The 21423-nt window shown below is 48.7% G+C and overlaps 1 protein-coding gene across 7 annotated transcripts; it reads left to right on the top strand.

Annotated features, from left to right (window-relative positions):
* The first annotated feature begins 1284 nt into the window (after nt 1-1284).
* On the top strand, nt 1285-20771 carry LOC147163377 (uncharacterized). 7 transcript variants are annotated; one of them, XM_086093878.1, is made up of 10 exons: nt 1285-2109; nt 5795-5833; nt 6748-6798; nt 7538-9385; nt 18049-18256; nt 18339-18477; nt 18580-18649; nt 19258-19304; nt 19380-19438; nt 19899-20771. In XM_086093878.1, the coding sequence occupies exons 1-10, from the start codon at nt 1560-1562 to the stop codon at nt 19939-19941; spliced, it is 3054 nt and encodes a 1017-aa protein (XP_085950004.1). In that variant the 5' UTR covers nt 1285-1559; the 3' UTR covers nt 19942-20771. The 7 variants fall into 7 exon arrangements, with proteins under 7 accessions (XP_085950004.1, XP_085950005.1, XP_085950007.1 ...); XM_086093881.1 differs by having other exon boundaries at nt 1296-2109; nt 7949-9385; XM_086093883.1 differs by lacking the exon at nt 1285-2109 and adding an exon at nt 2241-2331.
* Nucleotides 20772-21423: the final 652 nt, after the last annotated feature.

Raw genomic sequence — 21423 nt, 5'->3', positions numbered from 1 at the left:
CTTGAGGAATAAAACAAAATTCAGTTTTCCGCTTGGAATGATGTGTCAGTGGAAGTTCACATAGATGTGAAATTGTGTTTTTCAACCCTCCACCTTGACCAACTCTGTTGTTGTGTGTCGGGAAGTTGATTTGGGGGATTTTGGGCTTTCCTGCATCCTTGTACAACATTTGAGCAGAACTGGAATTCATGTTGATTTGGGGGATTCACCCATTGATGAGAAGGCCCGAATGACTTGAATTTCTATCCGACAGTCTCACCTGCATCCTGCTCCGATGTTGGGAATGACTCAAATCAGGATTTGTTGGATTGGATCCACACACTTTTGAATGGAAAGTCAGACAGCGAAGAAACCGAGAAGCATGCAGACATTTTCCAACGGTATCGTGTCGCGCCGGTCCTCCTCCGATGAGTCTCGTGTTATTCCGAGCGGTCGTATGTGCTTTCAGCCATACGTGCTTCCGCGCTTGAAATAGATCAGGTCAGGATGACGTGTAACTTTAGATTCCAAGCTCAAGTCCAACTCTTTTCAGAGCCATTTGCGTTTCTTTCCGAAAGAAGACAGACAGATTCAGAGCAAGGTTCGAGATCATGCAAAAAGTTATGCGCAGCAACTGTGTAGCCACCTAATACACAAATTCTTAATAATAATATAATTTAGACTGAGTATAATAACTGTGGCATGATTGGACTTGCATTTATTGTTTCCCATCCACCAACATGCAACATCTTAATATTCACTTTAATTTTTTTTCATTAATAAATTCGATTTGCATTTGAATCCCTCTGCTCTAAGCTTTTGTTTGTACTTTATTGTTTGTAGCATATAATGAATAGGCCTATAACCGCGCTCGGTCCCGATCCGCTGCTGATAGCGGGTGTTTACTGTGCATGTAGAAAAAGAAACTCATGTTGGGAGATATATTCTTCTTCTTTTTTCATGCCTTACACACTTGAATTAAATCTGCTTTTGCACTTGGGGTTAAATGCAAAAAAGCATTTCATGAGCTTGTAGCTGCTTGCGTTATATCACGTAATGACTATCAAATGTGTTGTAAGCCAATGTGAACACATCCCGTCCGTCATGTATGTTGTACGCGTGTTTGCTTTGTTGTTGTGAGTGAAGCCGCTGCCACGTCCTCTTTGCCTTGTTGCAAACTGTTGCAAACTGTTGCGGGACGACACGACGTTGTTGTGTAACACTTGACCAGCTCGAACTTCCCCATTTTCTGGAGCCCCACCCCGCCCCCGGTGGGCGTGGTCGGCAGTGGGCCGGCGTGATTGGTCATCGCGCATGTCAATAAGGCAGTCTCGGGCTCTGATTGGTCGGAACAAGTCCTCCTCTTGGTCTTCTCAACTTGGCGCTGCCCGTCCAGGCTCGGGTTCGACTGTCCGTGTGCCGCGCTTGTCCAAACTTTGTCGGCGTCCAGGGAACACTTGACCGGCGGGAGTTTCCGGTTCGCCCTCGCGGTTCTTCTCGTGTCAACGGTGGACTTTTGTTGTCAAGGCAACCGCCGTTGAAACTTTTTTGTCTTCTTCACTCGAGTTGGACAAAGAAAGATGGCAGACAACGAGGCGCACCAAGTGTCGTCCAGCTCGGCTCTCTTCGGCGACGAGGTCCACCACTACCAGGCCGAAACCGAAACCGAACCCGAGCCCGAACCCTACACCGGTCTGCCGCTCGATGAGCAACCCAAGCAGGACCTCTTCAACCTGGACGATATCGTGGACTTAGTCGGCGGAGCCCAGGACGCCCTGGAGCGGCACATGGCTGAAGATGATGAGCCGCACGAGTTCACGGAACCCCCCGAGGAAGAGCCCAACTTACTGGAGCCGCAGTCGGAACCGGTGCCACAAGTAGGTTGGGAAGAAGAAGAAGAGGAAGAAGAAGAAGAAGAAGAGGAGAAGTTGATGCCAGACTCCACCAGCACGTCAATCTCCCCCCACACGCCTTCACCTCCCCAGGCCAGCGGAGAAGCGGAGCCACAGGTTTGTCCGGAGAGCGACGCCCTCCCCGCGGCGGCTCCAGCAGCGCCAGCAGCGCCATCATCCCCCGCACAGGCAGCGCAGCCACCGGCCGACACGCAGCGAGCACCGGCTCCGACATCTTGTGAGTATCCGTGCGGTTTAAAAAGCGCTCGTCATCGCCAGATGGTGACTCGGACTGTTTGATGTCGCTTGAAGCGAGACGTTTGTGTGCGGTTTCTTTTTTTTTTTTTTTTTTGCGAAATGGACGCCAGCTCTTGACAACAATTGATGCCCGCTCGTGGACGCCTGGACGCGGCTAGCACGCCCCACGCACTCCGCTCGGCCACCTCGGTGGGCTTTGGTGGTGAGAAAAGCAACTTTTGCGCCAACGTGATCTCCCTAATGAGGCTTATGTCGTGCTTTTTGGATGACGATCGAGCTCGCCGCTTTCCAGCTAGCCGGTTAGCTGGCGGCTAATCGGCGGCTCGTCGTGCTCGCTTGACGGCAATTCGCGCTGACAAGAAGCCGGCTCGTTGACAGCCTGCCGGCGGCCCGACGACAATAAACGCACTTGAAGCTGAAGGTGGGAGTTAAAAAAAAGAGTCAACTGAAAGGAAAAGGAAGCGTTGACGGTGTGTTGGCGGCGACGTCCCCGCCCCGGGCTGATGAAGCGCGATGCGGCCCACCTGTTTGGACGCACACGTCACGGGACGATGTGCCGCATCGGCGTCTCGTTCGACGCCGAAAAGCTCCCAAAGCCCCGGTTTCACTCAATCGGATTCGTGCGAGCGGATTGGATGAAGTTTATTTCCGATGTTTGAGCGTTTCTGCAGACGTTTTGCTGTTACGATGATTAGCGTCCATCCGCTGCTTGCCGCCGCCCGTTGCTAGCCGCAGCCTAGTTCCTTGATCGGACAAATTGAATCGCTCCTTTTCTGGGACTTGTGGCAAAACACCAGCGAGATAAACACTTGAAGGCAGTTACATGTCATGAATTTAAAAGCCTTCATCCAGATACAAACTGAAAAAGTGGCCAATGCCTCCCGAATGAACTGGCGCTCGTGCCTGTCACACCCAACGAGCTTGTTGACATTTGTCCACTAAAACGGAAGCTCGTCGTTGTTGTTTTTTTTAACACGTCTGCCATCATGTTCTTATCACCATGTTGGAGGATTTCAACAGCGTGCCAAGTCAATTTAGGGGCTCAGATGCGGGGCTGTCCGATAATGGAAGCCCGCGCACTCACATTAGCCACAACAAAGGAATCTTCTCAGCGTCGCCACCCAGTTTTTTCCTCCCAGCATCTCCTCCCCGATTCCACCAAGATGCTAGCCTCATTTCCTCGTGGCTGTGTTTTCGATTGATCACCTGCTCTCTTCATAGCCAACACCCTGAAAAACCGCTAGTGAGCAGAGAGGCCTGGTTGTCATTCCTTTGAGCATCCTGGGGCGGAATGAAGGAACATATCTGTTGATGCGAGTTGGCTTTGTACAGGAAGATGAGGCAGATTGCAGGCAAGCAGGCCTGTGGGCATGGAAGAAGCCAGCCAGCCTGCCTGCCTGCCTGCCTGCCTGCCTGCCTGCAGGGCGAGCGAGAGAGGGAGAGCGAGGCAGGGAGTCAGGGCGGGGCCGCTTGATGGACCAAACCACAAATAGTCCGAACAAAGACGCTGCTAGGCTTAGCTTAGCATCCTTAGCTTTGAATTCATTTCCTCTTCTAAGCTACTGTTGGACTAAATCTTTCCATGTTGCTTTTCCTGTGATGTGGGTCTGCAGGACGGGTGGGAGAGCGGGGACAAAGGAAAACCCAGCAATTTCACATGTTCGGTCTTCCCCTCAGGTCCATTTTTCGCTTTGAATAAAAGAACTCCGTCCCTGTGAAAATCACTCAACTTCAAAAAAAAAATTGTCTTGGAAATAAACAAAATCATTTCTGGTCTTTTGCACCGAACCCAGTAAAGGCTATATATATATATATTTTTTTTTCGAGATCAAAGATAACATTAGTTCCTTTCACATTTCGCAAGGGACGCAAAGGCGACACATCTTTGCAGGATAATCAGAATCAAATGATGTTGAATGCTGACTTTAGTTGCTGCATCTGCGACGGAGGGAGGTTTTTAATTGGTAGTGGCTTTTTTAGTCTTTTTAGGAAATGACAATGGCCTAATAGTTGTTGTAGTGAAACGTGGCTTTGATGGGCAGTGTGAAAGGGGCTCCTGCCATTTAAAGCTGTTTAAAAAAAAAACAAAAAAACTTTTCTGTCAGGATGACGTGCACCTGGCGATGATGTGAAAGGAGCGCAAAACCAAAACAAAGGTGTGACGTTGGCACTCCAAGCGCACGTCTTCCGCGCTGTCGTGTTGAAAGCCAACCAACTCAAATTGATTATCAGCACTTTTATTTCCGTCCCTTCTGTCTGGACCAGCAGAAACATTGAATGAAATGATGCATGCGAGACGAGACGTCCACGCATGCTTAATCCATCTGTTACACAAGTCGCACTTTTCATTTTTACGTGTTTACATTTTTATTCGGGTTTTATTACTACTGCACAAGGAATTTAGAGTTAATTCACCATTTGACAGAACTGCATTTAAATGATGATTAGCTTAAATAACTTAATTATTATTCATCTTTATTCGTGGCACAACAAAATGCAGTATTTCTGACCAGCAAAATCGAGAATTTTGAGACGTGGCAAAAAAGTTATTCTGGTAATGCAGAAGAAACTTTGACCCAAACGCTGTGAAGTGGACCGGGTTGCCCGTCCTGCCTCCTCCTCACTACCCAGGCAGTTTTGTGAGCGAGTTATCAGCGCAATTCTTCTCCTTCATCTGGAAGGTAATGACAGCGTGTGGTCCACACATTTGTCTTCTTCTACTCTTAAGATGACGAATCCTCAATCAGGCGCTGACCAATGTCGGACTTTTGGGCTCATTTCGTGTCAATTCAAACACCCTCTCCTGTGACACGTCTTAAGTTTGCTTGATATTTATTCCATTAGTGCCTTATGATGTTAAAAGAAAGAATCTAAAGTAAGTTTGAGCCTCCAAGCTCAGTTCTTGGTTTGGGGACACAAACCTTAATATCGTAGACAAATCTGGAGCGGTACAACTTTCCTGTATGCTTTTCTCTTCTACACGTTAGTCGTCCAAAATCTGCCTTCCGTGTCCTTCCCGTTGTGGTAGAAGACTTTCTATTCAAACAGCAACTAAGTGCCACGTTTTTGTGGGTTGCTTTTGAATATGAAGCCAAAGAAACCTTTGGTTATGCGCTTCTGTCCTCCTCAAAGTGCCTTAAGACTCTGGAGTCGGATCTGACAACTCCCGCTGTGACTCCTGCGTGGTTCCTGGTGAGACGCTTTGAATGACAGGCGGTCTAATTGACCTACTTGCCTGTTTTGGGTCACCCACATCCGCCACCGAGGCGCCGGGTCAGGCGGATTACGCGACTGTTTGTTGTCTCGGTGTCCTGGTCACAGATGAGAGCTCAAAGCCGTTTTGGTTACTGTGCCGACACACGCGGCAGCTGGCGGGCAGACGGACGGACGGACGGACCGCCGAACGTAACCAGACCGCTGATGTCCCGGTCCCAACTTTTAGCACCGTCATGGGCCACGTAATGCTTACTCATAATGTGCTGAGTCATTGGACTTTACAGTTGAGGGGAGGACATTTATGTAAGAAATCGTGCGTGTGTGATTGAAGACTCTTGATATTAGGACGACTTGATATTTACTGCACTCAAGCAGATGTTATCGTGTTTGAAATGAGCATTGCTGTGCTTGTAAAAAGCTAAACGTTGTTGTCACTGGTTCAATCCTAGGTGGTCGTCATCGCTGGAAGCTAAACGTTGATCCGAGAGGTAACCAAAGCGAACGTTCAACCCGTTGAATCATCTGTGATTGACAACCAATGAGACGCATGATTGGCTGATCGTTGCACTTGATTTGATGAAAATAATCTGAGCACAAGTTGATTGCTTGATTGGCGAATGTAAACGTTTCAATGTCCCGATTGAAGGCGCCACGCCCTGTTTGACGTCCTTCTTTCCTCGCTCGCCATTTACACTTCCTGCCTTTATGTTCCAAATTCCTCAGGGAGTTTCAGCTGTTATGCGAGGCTCGCACGAGACGGACGCACTTGTTTGCACAAAATGGACTTTTGATTTGACAAAGTCCACGCTGAGGTCATGTCCAAAATCACCTTGTGGAAAAGCCTTCGTGTTTTTACAGCACACCAGATCAGCCATTGTCTTTCTGCGGCTTGGATTATTTTGATTAGTTTATGTTGAGAAATAAGCAATAGCTTTCTCTTTTTAAAGTCTTGTTGTTGTCAGGCTGGTTTTTAGAAGACAAATTGACCCCCCCAATGTTTTGTCACGAGCAGATATCTTTTAACAGATTGCTACTGAATTCGACCCACACATATGCGAAAGAACATGAGCAACAAAAATTAAAATCTGACGGTTTGACGTTTTGTCATTGCATGACAGATGTCAGATGTTGACAAAGGTCTTGTGATGAAGGGGATTTTGCCTGCTGGCCACTTTAATAACGCTTTTATTGTTGTTCCTTTGGCGTGCATTCATTTGTCGCCCCCCGGTGTTCACGGAGGGCACAGCCGTAACGGGACGTCGCATTTTGCGAGGTTGATGAGTCAGGAAGCGTCTGACTCGAGCTGACGTGATGGAGACGGACGCTTCGCTCACTTGCGCTGTCCTGCCTGACAAGCGGACTGATTTTTGCACTCTGCCGCTTTCTGTCGTTTCTCCCGCAGATGTTCCTTCTTCTGCTTCTAAACTTCAGCCTCTGATGCAATTCCCTACAGGCAAGTTCTCTCTGCTCGCTTTGTCTTGCCATCTCCTCCTCTTTGTGTTCGTCTCCACTGTCGTGTCGTCGCCTTTGTGTGTTTCCGTCACTTAGCTCGAGTGGAAAAACCAAACCAAAGCCACTGCATGCCACAAGTAGAGTCAAACTCCTGCATGAGACACTTCCACACTGCATTGTGTTGTGTTGTTGTGACTGTTCATATTTGCCGACAAGCGAACGTAGCGTCTGGCTAATAATGATTCTTTTCAACGGTCTCAAATCTTAAGACCTTTTTAACGGATGATTGTCATTGATTGTGCTTCGAGAAGAGTCATTATACGACAGTTAGTCGGCCCCACCTAACATGGATTACTGGCGCCAGACCTGGGACAAATATTGGACAAATGCTGCATAGTCAACACTGTCCCAAAAACCTCGCAAGATCACAAGCTTTTAATTTCAAAAACTGCTGACAAGCAAGTAGAATTTCTCAGGATCAATCATTTGGTTTGCTTCGCCACTAAGGTTCAATATTACCTGAAAATATTCAAGTTGTCTCAACTGGAAACCAATTGAAAAAATGTTTGGTCATTATGGCGAGGGGGTGGAGCATATGTCCACCAAGCACAGTTGATCTTTCAGCAGCACTTGTCTGGTCTTGATTCTTTCATCCAGGTTTGGTGGGCACTATACGGAATGGAGTTTGTCTTTTGATATGTGCTGTATTGCATTCTCCCCCCCCCCCCTTTCGACTCAAGAACTTGGGCAGAAGGGTGATGCCCCTGCCCCCATCTCCCCCCTCTCCCCTCTCCACTCCCCCGATTCCCTGGAAGAGCTCTCTTTGACAGAGAGCCCCAACCAGCCCTATCCTCCGGGATCGGCTGCATCCCAAGGCTCCTTTCCCACTCGGGCCCCCGCTGTCCAGTCAAAGGAAATGCCCCGGCAGGATGACGAAGACGGTTCCGGACCTGGCCGTAGTCAGAATAAGGGAGAACTAGATCCGTTCACTGGTCCTTACCTGAGCTTGGGCAAAGATCCAGGGCCTCACATTCTATGTGAGGACAGCGGAGTGTCGTTCTCCCCTGAGGAGAAGCATCCTAGTTCCGACCCCTCCCCCGTGACCCCCCAGACGGTTGCCAAGTCTCACATTGCCCCCTCTAACCCAACAGAGCACTGGGATTCACCGTTCCTAGCATCGCAAGACAACGCCGAGGTCCCTATGGATTCCTTTTCCAAGGAAGCAGCCGCCATTGGCTCTCCCGGGTACGAGCCAGAGCTGCACAGCAACCCTTCGGATGAAGATGACGACCTGATGTATGAGGTGAAGAAGAATAATAACCCATTTGACGGCTTTTCCCCACTGGCGGACAGTGCTTCCTACCGCTTTGGGGAGTCCAAATCTGACCACGGCGCCACAAAAGTCTCAGAAAGTCCCACTCCAGATCTTGTCCAGTACAAACAATCTGAAGAACTCCAGGATAGCCCGCCGTCCTTCTTAGACGAAGGGAAAACATTCGAGACCGGCATGAAGGCCGTCGAGTCCCTCATGCAGCCGGTCAGTCAGTTCTCATCGGGTCTTGAAGAGGAAGATGAAGAGGAGGAGGAGGAGGAGGAAGAGGATACTGCTCTGCCGCCATCGCTTCCAGACCTCCTGAAGTCTTCCCCACTCAACCCTGACAAACTGGACTCGGGCTCGTCTGAGGGAAGCCCGGAGGAGCAGAGCCCCATTCTCGAACGTAGAATGATGGAGTCGCCCAACCCTCCGATCAACCTGTCAGCCAACAACCCTTTTGCTCTGGATGCAAAAGTGTCTCTGCTTAAGGAGATGGCCGACGAGATGGAAGTGAAAGTGTCTGACAAGCCAAGAGATGAAGACGTGAAAAGTTTCGGTGCGTTTGATCTGGTCAAAGAGGCCGAGGAAACGACCCCAGCGCCGGCGAAAGTAGAGGAAGCTGTCAAGTTTGAGCAGAAGGATTGGTTCTCCGGCCGCCTTCCTGCAAAGGGCGCCGAGAAGTTTGAGCCTCTCGACTTTGAAAGCAAGAAAGCCCCCGCTGAGGATTCGGATTCCGAGTCGCCAACCGCAGACTCTCTGTCGCCAGTCCTGGAAGCCATGGCCAAGAACCCGGCCAGCTTCCAAGTGGAGAAGAGCAATACCAAGGTGGAGCCGGACGAGCCCGAAGTGGCTGACGAGGTCTCCGAGCACGAGGTGTCATCCGAAGAATTTGAGTTCATCGAGAGACCGCCTAAGGGGGTCATCGACGAGTTCCTTGAGGCTCTTGACACGTCCAAGTTTGCGCCCCCCAAGGCCCCCGAGATCCCCATGGATGACGATGTGAGCTTTGAGCAGAAAGGGGCAGCGTCATTTCCGGCCTCGGCTCCGGCGCCTGCCGAGGTGGTCGGCGCTCCGAGTCCGAGCTCCTACCGCCTCCTAAACCAGCCTTCCCCCCAGAAGAGCAAGGCCGAGCTGGAAAAAGGCGGCGTTCGGGAGCCGCCGGCCCAAACGCCGCCCGTCTGCCGCGCTGTCCGCGAGCCTGACGAGGCGGCGGTGCAGAAGAGCGCAGAGGTCGGCAAAGGGTTCAAGATGCCAAGCGTGAACATTGCAGCAGGTAAACAAAATCACTTTTGGGCATGGAACCCCCCCCTCCCCCCATCACGCCCACCTTCTGTTTTCATTGGCTTCTCCATGTTCATCGATTTTAACTCCAACTGCCATCATCACTCTTTTGTTCTTCTCCGCCGCTTTCTCCCAACCAACCACAAGTTTCTTCTTACGTTCGATCCCATCATGATCTTCTTGAAGCCATTTCCATGCTTTTTGCATTTTCTGTGTTCATTTAACCCGTTCATTGATTTATTTCTTCTTCTTTTTTTAACTATGGTAAGTCAAATGTATTTTTGGGCTCCAACGAAACCAACTGCATTAGCATTACATTTTTGGCAAAACCCCACAATGCTAATCTGAAAGTCAACACTCGCTCACCCACAGAAGTCTCACAAAGATAGCAGCCCCGCCCACTTCCTACACCGCCAATGCATTTTCCAAAATAACCAAACTAACTTTGGTGTTAGTTTCTAACACTTACTGGAAACATTTTGTTGCTTGAGATTTATTTTTCAACATAAGTTTTAAACTGTTTAAAACGGAGACCATTAACCTAAATGCATGGAAATGAGTTTCTCAAGTTAGTTTTTTTAAGTTGGAAAGCTGATTTCTCATCTTTTTCATGTATTGAAACTTTCATTAGCTCGTCCAGTTGTTGATTTTGTAAAACTGCAAACAGCTGACTAACGCCGGTGCTGCCTTTTGGCCTGCAGCCAAAATAGAACATGTGGAACTCGAGGATCACATGTTGGCATGTCCAAAAAAGGAGATGTTTTTCCAGGTCAAAGGTCACTTCCCTTTTTTTTCTTTTTTGTTTTACTTTGCACAAAGTAACTCTACTTTTACGGGCGATTCGGTCTGTTGCAGCACAGGAAGTTGAGCAGGGACAGATAAATGTTGAAATCCGACGCAGGCTGATCTTGTGAGCACAATTGCCGTAAACGTGCGCTTCCCTTCCTTTCCGCAAGCTGAGTCGGGACGCTTCTGGCGCGTCCACAAGTTCTCACAAGACGGAAGACAAGTTTCGTGTCTTTGTAGCTCATCTTGCCGCAAGCAAGCGTAACCCAACACTTGATCCCAAAAGACGTGACTCATCCTTCGCACGCTGAGTCTTGACTGATATTTTGTCGGGGATGCATTTTGTCTGTGTGGGGGGGCGGTGAGGGGTCCCCTGTTAATTAACGCCGCCACTGCCTCCTCCCTCCCTGCATTGCGACACTGGCAGCCCCTCTAAGGTTTGTGTTGGGAGCCGTCAGCAAACATTTTTGCCTCTTGAACATGTGCGAGGCTTCACATTGTGCTTTTCTGCAACTCTTTTACGCTCCTTTTGTTTGCAGCTGTAAAAATGTGCGGGTGGGGTCCGTGAAGTGTCGCTTCGTGGGCGCATGCTTGCAATTTCTGCGTGTCGAGATTGCATCAGTCTTATGAAGAAGGTGAAATGTCACTGACAGACTTTGTACTTTTATGTAACCCGGTCTTTGGTCATGGGAGTAACTTTGTATTTGCTAACTGCTGCGGTCAACGACGATAGCACAGCCAGTAAATCATCACGCAAACATGACATTATTGAGGTCGGAAGGCTTGTTGGAGCTTGTTGGAGTTCAAACTTGAGCTTTTAAATTGACACTGGCATTTTTTCATGTAACGTGAACGCGAGCTTGGGCGTGGTTAGCTTGTGAAGGAGACTGCTGCCCCCAAGTGGAGAGAGCCTGCTACTGCCACTGAAGCAGAAATGTTTTTGTACTTGTCGTTAGTGTCCAGAAAGCGCAGAGTTTGCCAGAAATTCGACAATTACACCAAATAATGGGGAAAGTGTTTTGGTCTCTTACAAACTATCCATCCAGCCATTTTCTGTCGTTTGTCCACATGAGGTAGGGAACACGTAAGGGTTAACTGGAGGCAATCCCGCCTGACTTCGGTTGACGGGTAGGGTATACCCTGACCCGAATTGGTCGGCAGTCCAAGTGCAGAGCACATGTATGCGAACAAACATGCACAACTTTGGTCAATTGAAAGTGTTCAGCGAACACGCATTTGCTGAATGTGGGAGATGATTCGATCAAAGGCGGCTGGAGCCTCGCACGCATGCACGATCGCACGCACGCACGCCTGAAAAGCGCTCGGCACGCATGTTGACATTGAGCGACGTTTGATTATTCAATAATGAGAAAGCTGAGCACGAAATGAGACGACTGTAGTTTTCATATGTGAAAAATCGTTTACTGCCATTTACGGCGTTGCCGGTGATTGTCACGGCGATGTCTTTCATTTTCAAAGTTCTGAAATTACACAAAGTATACAGGTAGACCGAAGACGGGCATCCATTTTGGAAATGAACGTCTATGTAGAAGGATGCAAAGGACGAAACAAGGAAAGGCCAACCGCCACCTTTTAGGGTCTCCAGCAGGTCAACGCCCACTCATGGACTTGCCACCTTTTGTGCTGGTTTTGAAACCTTCATTTAAAACCCAACCCATGATTGAAACCCCAACTTGAAACCTGAACCTTGGCTCGAAATCCTACTTTGAAAGTCGAGCCTGTCCCAAAAAAAAAGCTTGCTTTAAAACCATAAACCGTCAATGCAACCCTATTTCTATAACATTGTGACCCTGTTTTGGAACTCCAGTCGTGTGAAACTACGAAACTTCTCTGCAAAGTGTGTCGTGCTGTTTGTCAGTGTTGCAAAAAGGTTTGAGGAATGTAAAAAAAAAGAAAAAGAAAATATTTTCAAACTGTCATCAAGTCAAATGAACTCAATTTTCAAGTGAATAGCTGCCGTCCTTCATTCTCACCGTGAACATGAGCAGATCTGGATGCAGGTTTGATAAAGCGACTTGAACGCTTTCATTGCCAAATCAGTGAAGGGAGGGCCGAGGCTCTTTTTTTGCTGCGTCAGAGCGCCGGTGGCTGACGGTCAGCTGACTGCTCATTCGCCCTCTGCGGAGTTAACAGCCGCCCGCCTCCCCCTCCCTTCGTCCCTCCCTCCCTCCCTCCCTCCCTCCCTCCCTCCCTTTCGTCCCTCTTCCTCCTCGCGTTCAGTGCAGTGGAGGCGTGTGTCCATGTGGAATGTGGACTTGTGAACGTCCGGCATGGAGACGGTACGCGCGGACACAAGCAAAACTGCGTGGAGGCAGCAGGGTACGCCAACATCATGCTTGCTTGACTTCTTGGCGTGATGATGATGATGATGATGATGATGATGTTTGTTAGTGTGCTGACTGCCGGTCTTTTCCTTGGAGCGCATGAAACGGTCATTTCATCATAATGCTTCTTATGTAATGCTCGATATTGTTTGGATAAAGATTGCAGAAATAATATCTTTGAGATGTAAACAAGCTTTGAGATGAGTTGAGTGAGCGCGGCGTGCCGTCGGGATCGTTCTTGCGTTCGTGTCCTGATGCTGACGACGTGTCGAGCGTGAAACGCATGAAAGCGTTTTCGTCACGATGCCTCTGAAGACGATTGTAAGCGTTGACTGACTTAAATCGAATTGAGGCGACCGGTCACTAAGCTTAGCAGGTTTGAATTCCAGACTTCAGAAGCAGTGGTTGTTCGTTCACTGAGCTTGTCTTTTTTTGTCCCAGTTTGACTGAACATGGACAGGACTGGATCCGAATTGCCGTAGTCAAACACAAACTGTCCCCCAAACAACAAACACATTCAGCAGTCTAATCAATCTTCGGTTTGTGTGAAGCAAGTCACGACTGTTGCGCTTGTGCAAGTTTCTCATCTGCTATTTTGTGTCTGCTTGCGAGTTGGGAGTCGTTCGCTAGCATTGCAACATCCAGCCAAGGACCTTTGTCCGCACTTCCACTGTGTCCAAAGGTGGACGGACGGCAGAAGGGGAGGGAGAGGCATTTCGCAGCCCAACGATCTTTGCCGACAGCTCGATGACTGGTCGCAGGGACTCAGATATGCTAATGAGCTAAGGACTTTGATTTGGACAATTCGGATGCAGTTTTCTTTGATACGCTGCCTTCCATGTGATACTTTAATGGATTGTTGGCATCAAATCGTATTTTGACCTTAAAATAAATTCACATTGCTATGTTGTCACTTAACGTGAAAACAACAGTAAAACGTAATATCAGCTCCAAGTTGTCCTCGTCATGAAGGTTTCCTCCTCAAAAGCATTTCAAAGTCCACCATTGGAAGCTGACGCAGCGCAACGCTGGTGGTTGCAGGGGAAGGTCGTGATGCCATCGCCGCATTTTGGGTCACCATCAAGTCATCTGCATTAAGTGTGAAATTCGATTTTACAAAGTTGGCACGCAGTTACGTCGTGTCTTAGGCCAGTTGGTTTTGCAGTCTTCAATTCGCAGTTCACTTTTTGCGGCTTGACTGCATGGCGCAATTTTAGCGTACTTGAAATGTGGATTATTCACTTTAGTGCAAATTTGGGATCATTTCAAATTTACAAAAGAAGCTCAATGTGCCTTTTGCAAGTACATCTGACAAGTTACAAAAGTCTAGCCGACCACTGCTAATGACAATGAATTGTGGCCCTTCCACGGATGGAGGGAAGATGGACACGGCTACTTGTGGCAACAAAATGCAGCATGCCTTCTTGGGCAGCCTGCCAACGGCCTCAACTGGCGCCGTCGCGACACGCCGCGTGGGCAACACCGCAGCCCAAAGGTGTCCAGCTGCGGTCCTGCAGGTTTTGGAGGTTTCCCTTCTCCGACACAGCTGAGATATGATCAGCTCATCAGCAAGCTCGGCGTAAGCCTGATAACCATCCTGCTGATTGGAATCAGCTTGTGTTGGAAGAGGGAACGCTCCAAAACCTGCAGGACTGCGGCCCTCCAAAACCTGCAGGACTGCGGCCCTCCAAAACCTGCAGTTTGCCACCTATGCTTTAGCCCGTTCACAGCCAACAACGTCTCCAAACCAATTTGCTGATTTCCATTTCACTCAACAGGCCACGCCCTCCCCTTGAAAGGCACACATTCAACGTCACACATACTACAGTAGAGAATGCCAGGGTAGAGACCTCAAGTGGACAAATATTTTGTGCATCAAGCTGAAAAAGAATTCAAAATGTGATGAAATAATGCGGATTTCGTTTATTGCGGGGTGGTCGGGAATGGAACCGCCACGATAAACATGCGATTACCGTAGCTCTAATTTTATATTCATGTACGTGGCTCGCCGTTGTCGTTTGGTGCTCCAAAGTTGAAAAACACTGAACAGTGTGCCTTCTTCTAACGAACACAAACGGTCCTTCTCGAGGCCAAACGACACATGACACACAATCACGTGGCGTTGTGGCGGCTCCCAGCATGCACCTGGTGTCCACTCACAACTTGGAAGTCCTTACATGGATTCCTCCAACATCTCCTGATGTGCCGCTTTGCCTTCTTGCTGGCTGCTGCCTTCATTCGCAATCCTCTCTGGTCCTCGTTCGTTCGTACAGCTTCTTGTCGCGCTCATGTCACACGCACACACACAAGCAGATCCCTCATGAAGGCGTCATGTTCTTTTATGCTTGTATTTGATTGCAGTTGGAGGCCACAGATTGAGTATAAAGTTCTTCACAGGGTGTTATGGTTCATTGTGGTCTGACTCGGTTGGTTGAGCTGCAGATTTAGAGAACATCCAGTAGATGGCGCTATAATAGACTTAAATGGAGTTAAATTGCTGAAGCTGCTGCTTCCGCGACCCAACCTTGGATAACCAGTAGAAAATGGAACTGCAAATTAAAGTTATTTTTTTTTAATGAGATTTATAAATTAACATGAATAGCTGCTATAGATATGCATACATTAATCAAATAAAATATACTGTTAAATGTATATTTGATTTGATATATTAAGCTAATATAAACCCATATGCATTTAACAATTTTAATTTGTATTTTATATATATATAAATAATGAAACTGAAAAATGAGAATGTTTTTTGTTGTTGCACATTTAAACTTTGAACTTGATCTTGGTTATGTCGTGTCCGTTTTAAATTCAAACTCCAAAGTGGCCCTTCGTTTAAGTCGTGCACGCGCGAGACACGACTGCGCATGCCCGCGTCGCGTTCTCGCCTCAGACGTGCGCGTGCACCGCGGTGAGACGCGCCAAACTGCGCATGCGCGGTCGTGACGGCGACGTCAGTGGGCGGAGACTCGGAGCCGCAGCTGCGTGTTTCCGCGAAGGTTCAACATGGACGCCAAGCAGGGTCAGTCCAACCATCACCACGTTTGAATCCTTGCTTGTGGCGGCTGCTCGGGTTCGTTTGGTACCGGGGCTTGCGTGCGTGCGTGCGTGCGTATGTATGACGAGCGGGTCTCACGGCCGGGGTTTGGAAACAGTCGGCCGGGTGGGTCAGAGCGCCGAGCGGGGCCCCCCCTGCGGAGGTCACGCGGGACGCCTTGACGCTTTGTCCCGCCGCAGAGAGCCCTTCCGCCGCCGGGGCACGTCGTCCGCACGCCGCGGTGCTTTCCGCTCGGGGCGGACGGTGACAAAATGACCGGCGGCGCACAAAACGGGATCTTCGGCCGCTGGTGTTGAGCTCGCTGCTGCGGCTGGGGTCTATTTTTAGCCCGGCCGCGGGTGGCGCTTGGCCGCCTGAGACCATATGTAGCCAAGCGGCCACATTTGGACCGCGGTACCGCCTCTTTTCTTCTCCCCCTCATCGTCGTCGTCGTCGTTGTTGTCGTGTTGGCTTCCGGATTTTGAGCCGCGTTGACTTTCACTCATCCGTTAGCACTGTGGAGGCATTTTGATGCAGACAAAAGGAAAATAGTAGTGGGTTTTTTTCTGTCGCTTTTTTTTTGCTTGTAACAAGGTTGGCATTTCCTTTTATTTCAGTTTTGAGTTACGAGCATGCAAAGAATGAAACTGGTATGCCAAGGCGCCAGCATTGCTTTTGTAGTCGCAGCCTCTTTCAGCAGCAGCTCGGCTAATGTTAGCATCAGCTAGCATGAGAGCTTGACATGTGCTAATGATCAAAACGGTGAAGCCATCGGATGACGTTTGGCGTTCATTAGCAGATGCTAGTTTAGAGCAACTGGGCAGACTGCAGAGTGGTTGCTAAGCAACGGCGGCGATGATTTGATTGCGATGACTCATCGGCTCGAGAGGCTGCAGATCGATTAGCATTCGGCATGCCAGGCTGCGTTTCCACCACCGGAAATTGGACATGTCCGTCACGTCGTCGGCGGGTCTGATAAGTTGTTTGCAATTCATGCGTTTGCGTTGAATATTTTTATACTGCTAGCGGTGCGACAAGGAAATGATTGACGACCACTTAGAACGATCAATGAATTGCTTCAAGCCTTTAACTTAAAGGTGCATTGTGCCGATTAAAAAGGCCGTATTGTCGCTTTTTCGACATCACGCACGCTCCACCAATGCCCACGTGAGTATGAAGAGCCCTGACTGTTTTACTCTGACTGCATCGGACCCTGCGCACTCCACAGTTTCTTTGTGAGCCAGCAGGCGTCCGTCATTTAATCCTATCTGTGGCCCGTTTGGAATTGTCCAGAGGACACCGAGGCGTGGCGAGCGCAGCTGTTGTCGCTCGGGAGCCTCCAAACCTCAACCGCCAGCTGAGCGCCACCAAAATCAATAGTTTCAAAAATAGGTTCCATTTCAATCGGGTTGTTTTTTGGACAATTGGAGATTTTCATCCAATTTTATTTTCCTCACTTTGCTTTGCTTGAAGAATAAGCAAATGACATGATTGAAAACCAGCTTTATTTCCCCAGATGGTGTTTTCTTTTTTTGATGGTTCTGGTTGACTTAAATTCTAAGATCAGAAGTTTTGAGTCAGCGTTGGCCTTTGGGTTGATGAAGAAAAACAAAATGTGCCGAGTCATGTCAGTTACTCCAAGAGGGACGTAAAAGAAGTCAAGAACTCGTGATGGCCGACCTTTTTCGTCCGCGTGTTGTTAGCCTGAAGCGGCGCTAACGCACGTGTTGTGCTCCACGCCGCTTTCCTTTTGCCCCTTTCTGTCGTCTGACTTGTTTTTCTACCTCGAACTCCTCCTCGCGCTCGGCCACAAACCCAGAGCCAAAGGGCCGCGTTGTGGGAAGGACGTCATCTCGCTTGCTTGCGCGCGTGCACAAGAAGAAAATGTGCTTTGAGATCAACTTGTGGCAAAAACGTCGCCAGATGATGTGAACGTTGAACGTACCTTCCGTGCGGTGCAACGTGCCACCAACGCGCGTCCACATCGACACTCGCTGAAAATGTGCGAAGACTGAACGATATATGAGGTCGTGATGAGCGTCATTTATTGACCGGCCAAACGTGCAAACGAGCGAACCCGCGACGGAGGCCGATTTGTGATTCTTCCGCGATTGCATCCGACTTCTGCTCCTTGAAGTGTGAACACGTTTCCTTTTTTCAGCTTCTTATCTTCATCGTTGTGTATTAAATCAAGCGTGAACACATTTGCGTTGAACTTTTGCTTCTCCGCGTCGTGCCGTCTCCTCATTTGTCGTCTGGCCAACAACTTCTCACTTGGTTTTTTTCCGATTCTGATTCCGATTGCTGTCCTGTTTTGTAACAAAGGCATGGAAGTAAAACGCGTATTTAAAACGGCCCCAAAATGTTGAAGCGAGGGTCCGTCGCGAGCCGAATCCAATCCCGCGCCTGCCTTGTAATGTTTCCCGCCGCAAACGATAGCGATGCGTGACGCTTGTGTTTTGTTTCGTCGGCGCCCCCCAGTGGTGGATCTGGTGTACTGGCGCGATGTGAAGACGACGGGCGTGGCGTTCGGCGCGGCGCTGCTGCTGCTGCTGTCGCTGACGGCGTGCAGCATCGTCAGCGTGTGCTCCTACATCGGCCTGGCGCTGCTCTCCGTCACCGTCTGCTTCCGCATCTACAAGGGCATCCTGCAGGCCGTCCAGAAGTCGGACGAGGGACATCCCTTCAAGTGAGTCGCTCGCTCGCGCAATGGAGGCGGCGCCCGCGCGCGTTTGGCCGGTGTGACCCGTTGGCGCTTTGCCGCCTCGCAGGCAGTACCTGGAGCGCGAGGTGGCGCTGTCCGAAGACCTGGCGCACAAGTACAGCGACGTCCTCCTGGAGAAAATCAACAAGAGCGTCCGTGAGCTGAGGCGTCTCTTCCTGGTCGAGGACCTGGTGGACTCCATCAAGGTGGCATTTCTTCGTCTTCGTCTTCGTCGTCTTCGTCTTCGTCTTCTTCCGCCTTGTCACTTCCTTTCAAGCAAACTCTAAACGCAAATGCTGTCATTTCAGTTTGCCGTGCTGATGTGGATCCTGACCTACGTGGGCGCTTTGTTCAACGGACTCACGCTGGTCATTCTGGGTGAGCTTTCCAACCTGCGGCACGAAATGCACCTCGTCATTCGATCGGACCCAAACGTGTGCGGCGCCGCCGTCGTCCAAAGCGACGGAAACGTAAAGTGACTAAAACAACACCTTAGCAAAAGTTGAGGACAATTTCTTCAGGAGGTCAGCCATTGATTTCATTCTTGAAAGCAAAAGAAATGAAAGGATGCAGAAAGAAGTCAAGACATCTCATCTGCCCCTTCATCATCATCATCATCATCATCATCACTAAATGAACGACAGCTACTGTCAAAGCACAACAGTTTGAATGAGAATAGAAAATTCATGTTATTTTTGTCATGTTGGTCTCATTCGGGACATCCTGGGAAATATTTTTCCCTGAATTCCCGCCTTTGCCATAATTCCACATTTTTCAACAAGAAAAACAACTTCCTCAAATTCACCCTTTCGTAAATGTTCACGTTCGCATTTCACGAGGGGAAAAAAAATCCCAAATCCAAAGTACAAATGTGCTTCTGTCCCTAACGTGAGCGTTCGTCTTTGTTCAAACAATCGAGTGATTCCAGTCGAGCGTTTGCGTCCATTTTGACTTGCGTGACCGCTTTGTTGCTCTTTTCTCGTTAGCCGTTATCGGAGCCTTCAGCTGTCCCATCGTCTACGAGAAACACCAGGTACGACTTTTGAACACTCGCCGTCACTTGGATTTTGGCCGCCTCCCATTTTGAAACTTTGCTTTTTGTGTGCAGGCTCAGATTGATCACTACCTGGCGCTCGTCAACAACCACATCAAAGACATCGTTGGAAAGCAAGTCAACTTTTTGTTTACTGTGGCACAGAAAGCAAAGCAATGTTCAGAATATGTGAACATAAACCTTCATTTAACGTTTTCTCATAATGCGTACAAAGCAATTAGTAGAATCAAATTGATAAGATACGTTGAAAGCGACCCTTTGAAAAATAGACATTAAAAGCGAAGGTTGGCATGAAAGTGTCTTTACAACAAAGTCACCTTAAAAGGCGAAATACGGAAACGTCAAGAATTGTTGACAACATTTGAACAAAATGACATGATGGCGTCAATCCAAAAAATTTGGGAACAACACAGCCACCATCATTTTGTTGTTGCTGTTTTTACATGACAATGACAACTTTATTTCAATTGTTGGAGACGTTTTCAATGTTCTGAAGATGTGATGCAAGAAGGGCCCAGAATAGAGCCTTGAGGAACACCAATGTGAGTTTATGTCTTTTTTTTTGTCTTTCAGGATCCAGGCCAAAGTTCCTGGGATGAAACGTAAAGCCGAGTGATGAGAAGAGAAGCGGGAAAGTGCGGAGAGGAGGAGGCTGGACGGACGGACGGACGGACGAACAGAACGTGAAAGAATGAGGGAGGCGGCGTCGCCCTTCCAAGTTTATTGTCAAATCATAAAAACACTTTTTTTTTCACTTGTCAACTTTTGGCTGGAAGAAGACAAAGAAGGTCTGCTTGATGTGTGAACTGCCCCCACACATTGCTTCCCTGGGGGAGGTCACACGCTCCCTCGCTTGTTCTTCTCGTGGCTGCCGATTGAACTTGTTTATTTAAAAAAGAAAATGTAAGAAAGAAAGTGTGCGTGAGAGCACGTTCGTTAGACAGGCCAGATGAAAATGTCCCCCCTCCAGCCGGCTTCTCTCTCCTCGTGGGTGGAGGATGTTTGTTTTGCGTACAAAAGATGGTGGGCGGGGCTTGGAGCATTTGCCAACGTCTTCATCATTTTCATCATCATCATCATCATCATCATCACAGCTTGTGAGTAACTCGCTAGGATCATCTTTCTAGAAAACGTTTTGGCAGTCGTCGTTTTGGTGTCATGGCCGCTGTGTAGTGATGGAAGAAACAACGTTTATCAGTACGTTCGTCTGCCACGCCCACAACATCGCATCCTTTCAATTCAACAAGAGAAAACGAACAACCCGGGCATAAAAAAAAAAAGGCATCTTATATGTGGAGCTCAACTCTTTATAAACTTCCAGCATTTGTTTGAATCGTGTGATCGACTTGTTCATACTTCAAAATTGTGACCAGAAAAAAAAGTTAGTGGAATGCGTTGTGAGATGTAAACATTATCCACCAATAAAGCTTCTAGAACAACAGACAACATTGTGACACCTCGCCTGATCATTCTCGGCGCGCACGCGGGTGGAGCGCGAGCAGCTGCGTTTTGGGATGGAAACGTAGCGCGGCGTGCTTCGAAAAGCAAAGAAATGGCAGCGACGTGCCGAATGTGAGCTCAGCGCTGACGGAGGCGGCGACGTGACGGAAGCGCCGTCTTTAACGGACGGCGTTTTGCTGGCAGCAAACAAAAACAATCCGCTCAAAGTAATACTCGGGGCTGTGCATGAATGGGTGATGATTGCAATCGGTCTTTGAGCAGGCGTGAGAAACCATCAGCGAATCCCAATTTTCAGACTTGAACCTTGAACCGCTGACGTCGAGGAGGTTCGTTCCACAGCTGCAATCCAGAGACGTCTAATGAATCCTACGAGGACATCTTCCACCTCCTCCAAGGCGATGGACGGAAATGGACGTGGAGCAGCTGGATGCGACGCGGGGAAGGACTTCCTTTCGGTTGACCTTCCGTGGGCTGTATTTGATACCAAAATGACTTGAAGGCAGCGTTACCGTGGTTTGACGAAGAATGTGACACAAATGTTTTTTGAATATTCCTCACCGCTACCGTTCACGGCTGTAATTGAATGTTTTAGATTGACAGTCAAAATGGCGGTCTTACTCGGGGAAAGGAAGCTCTC

This window comes from Leptonotus elevatus, chromosome 13 (assembly GCF_054856555.1).
Source record: "Leptonotus elevatus isolate MCC_2025b chromosome 13, RoL_Lele_1.0, whole genome shotgun sequence".
Classification (NCBI taxonomy): domain Eukaryota; kingdom Metazoa; phylum Chordata; class Actinopteri; order Syngnathiformes; family Syngnathidae; genus Leptonotus; species Leptonotus elevatus.
Note: the sequence above shows the minus strand (reverse complement) of the source record. Positions and strands in the feature narration are given on the sequence as shown.

Excerpts from the sequence above, each read along its gene's own strand:
- LOC147163377 (XM_086093878.1), top strand. The coding sequence starts at position 1,560 with ATGGCAGACAACGAGGCGCACCAAGTGTCGTCCAGCTCGGCTCTCTTC. Across the intron at positions 6,799-7,537 it reads TCTGATGCAATTCCCTACAG|AACTTGGGCAGAAGGGTGAT; the intron begins GCAAGTTCTCTC and ends TTTCGACTCAAG. Across the intron at positions 19,305-19,379 it reads TCGTCTACGAGAAACACCAG|GCTCAGATTGATCACTACCT; the intron begins GTACGACTTTTG and ends TTTTGTGTGCAG.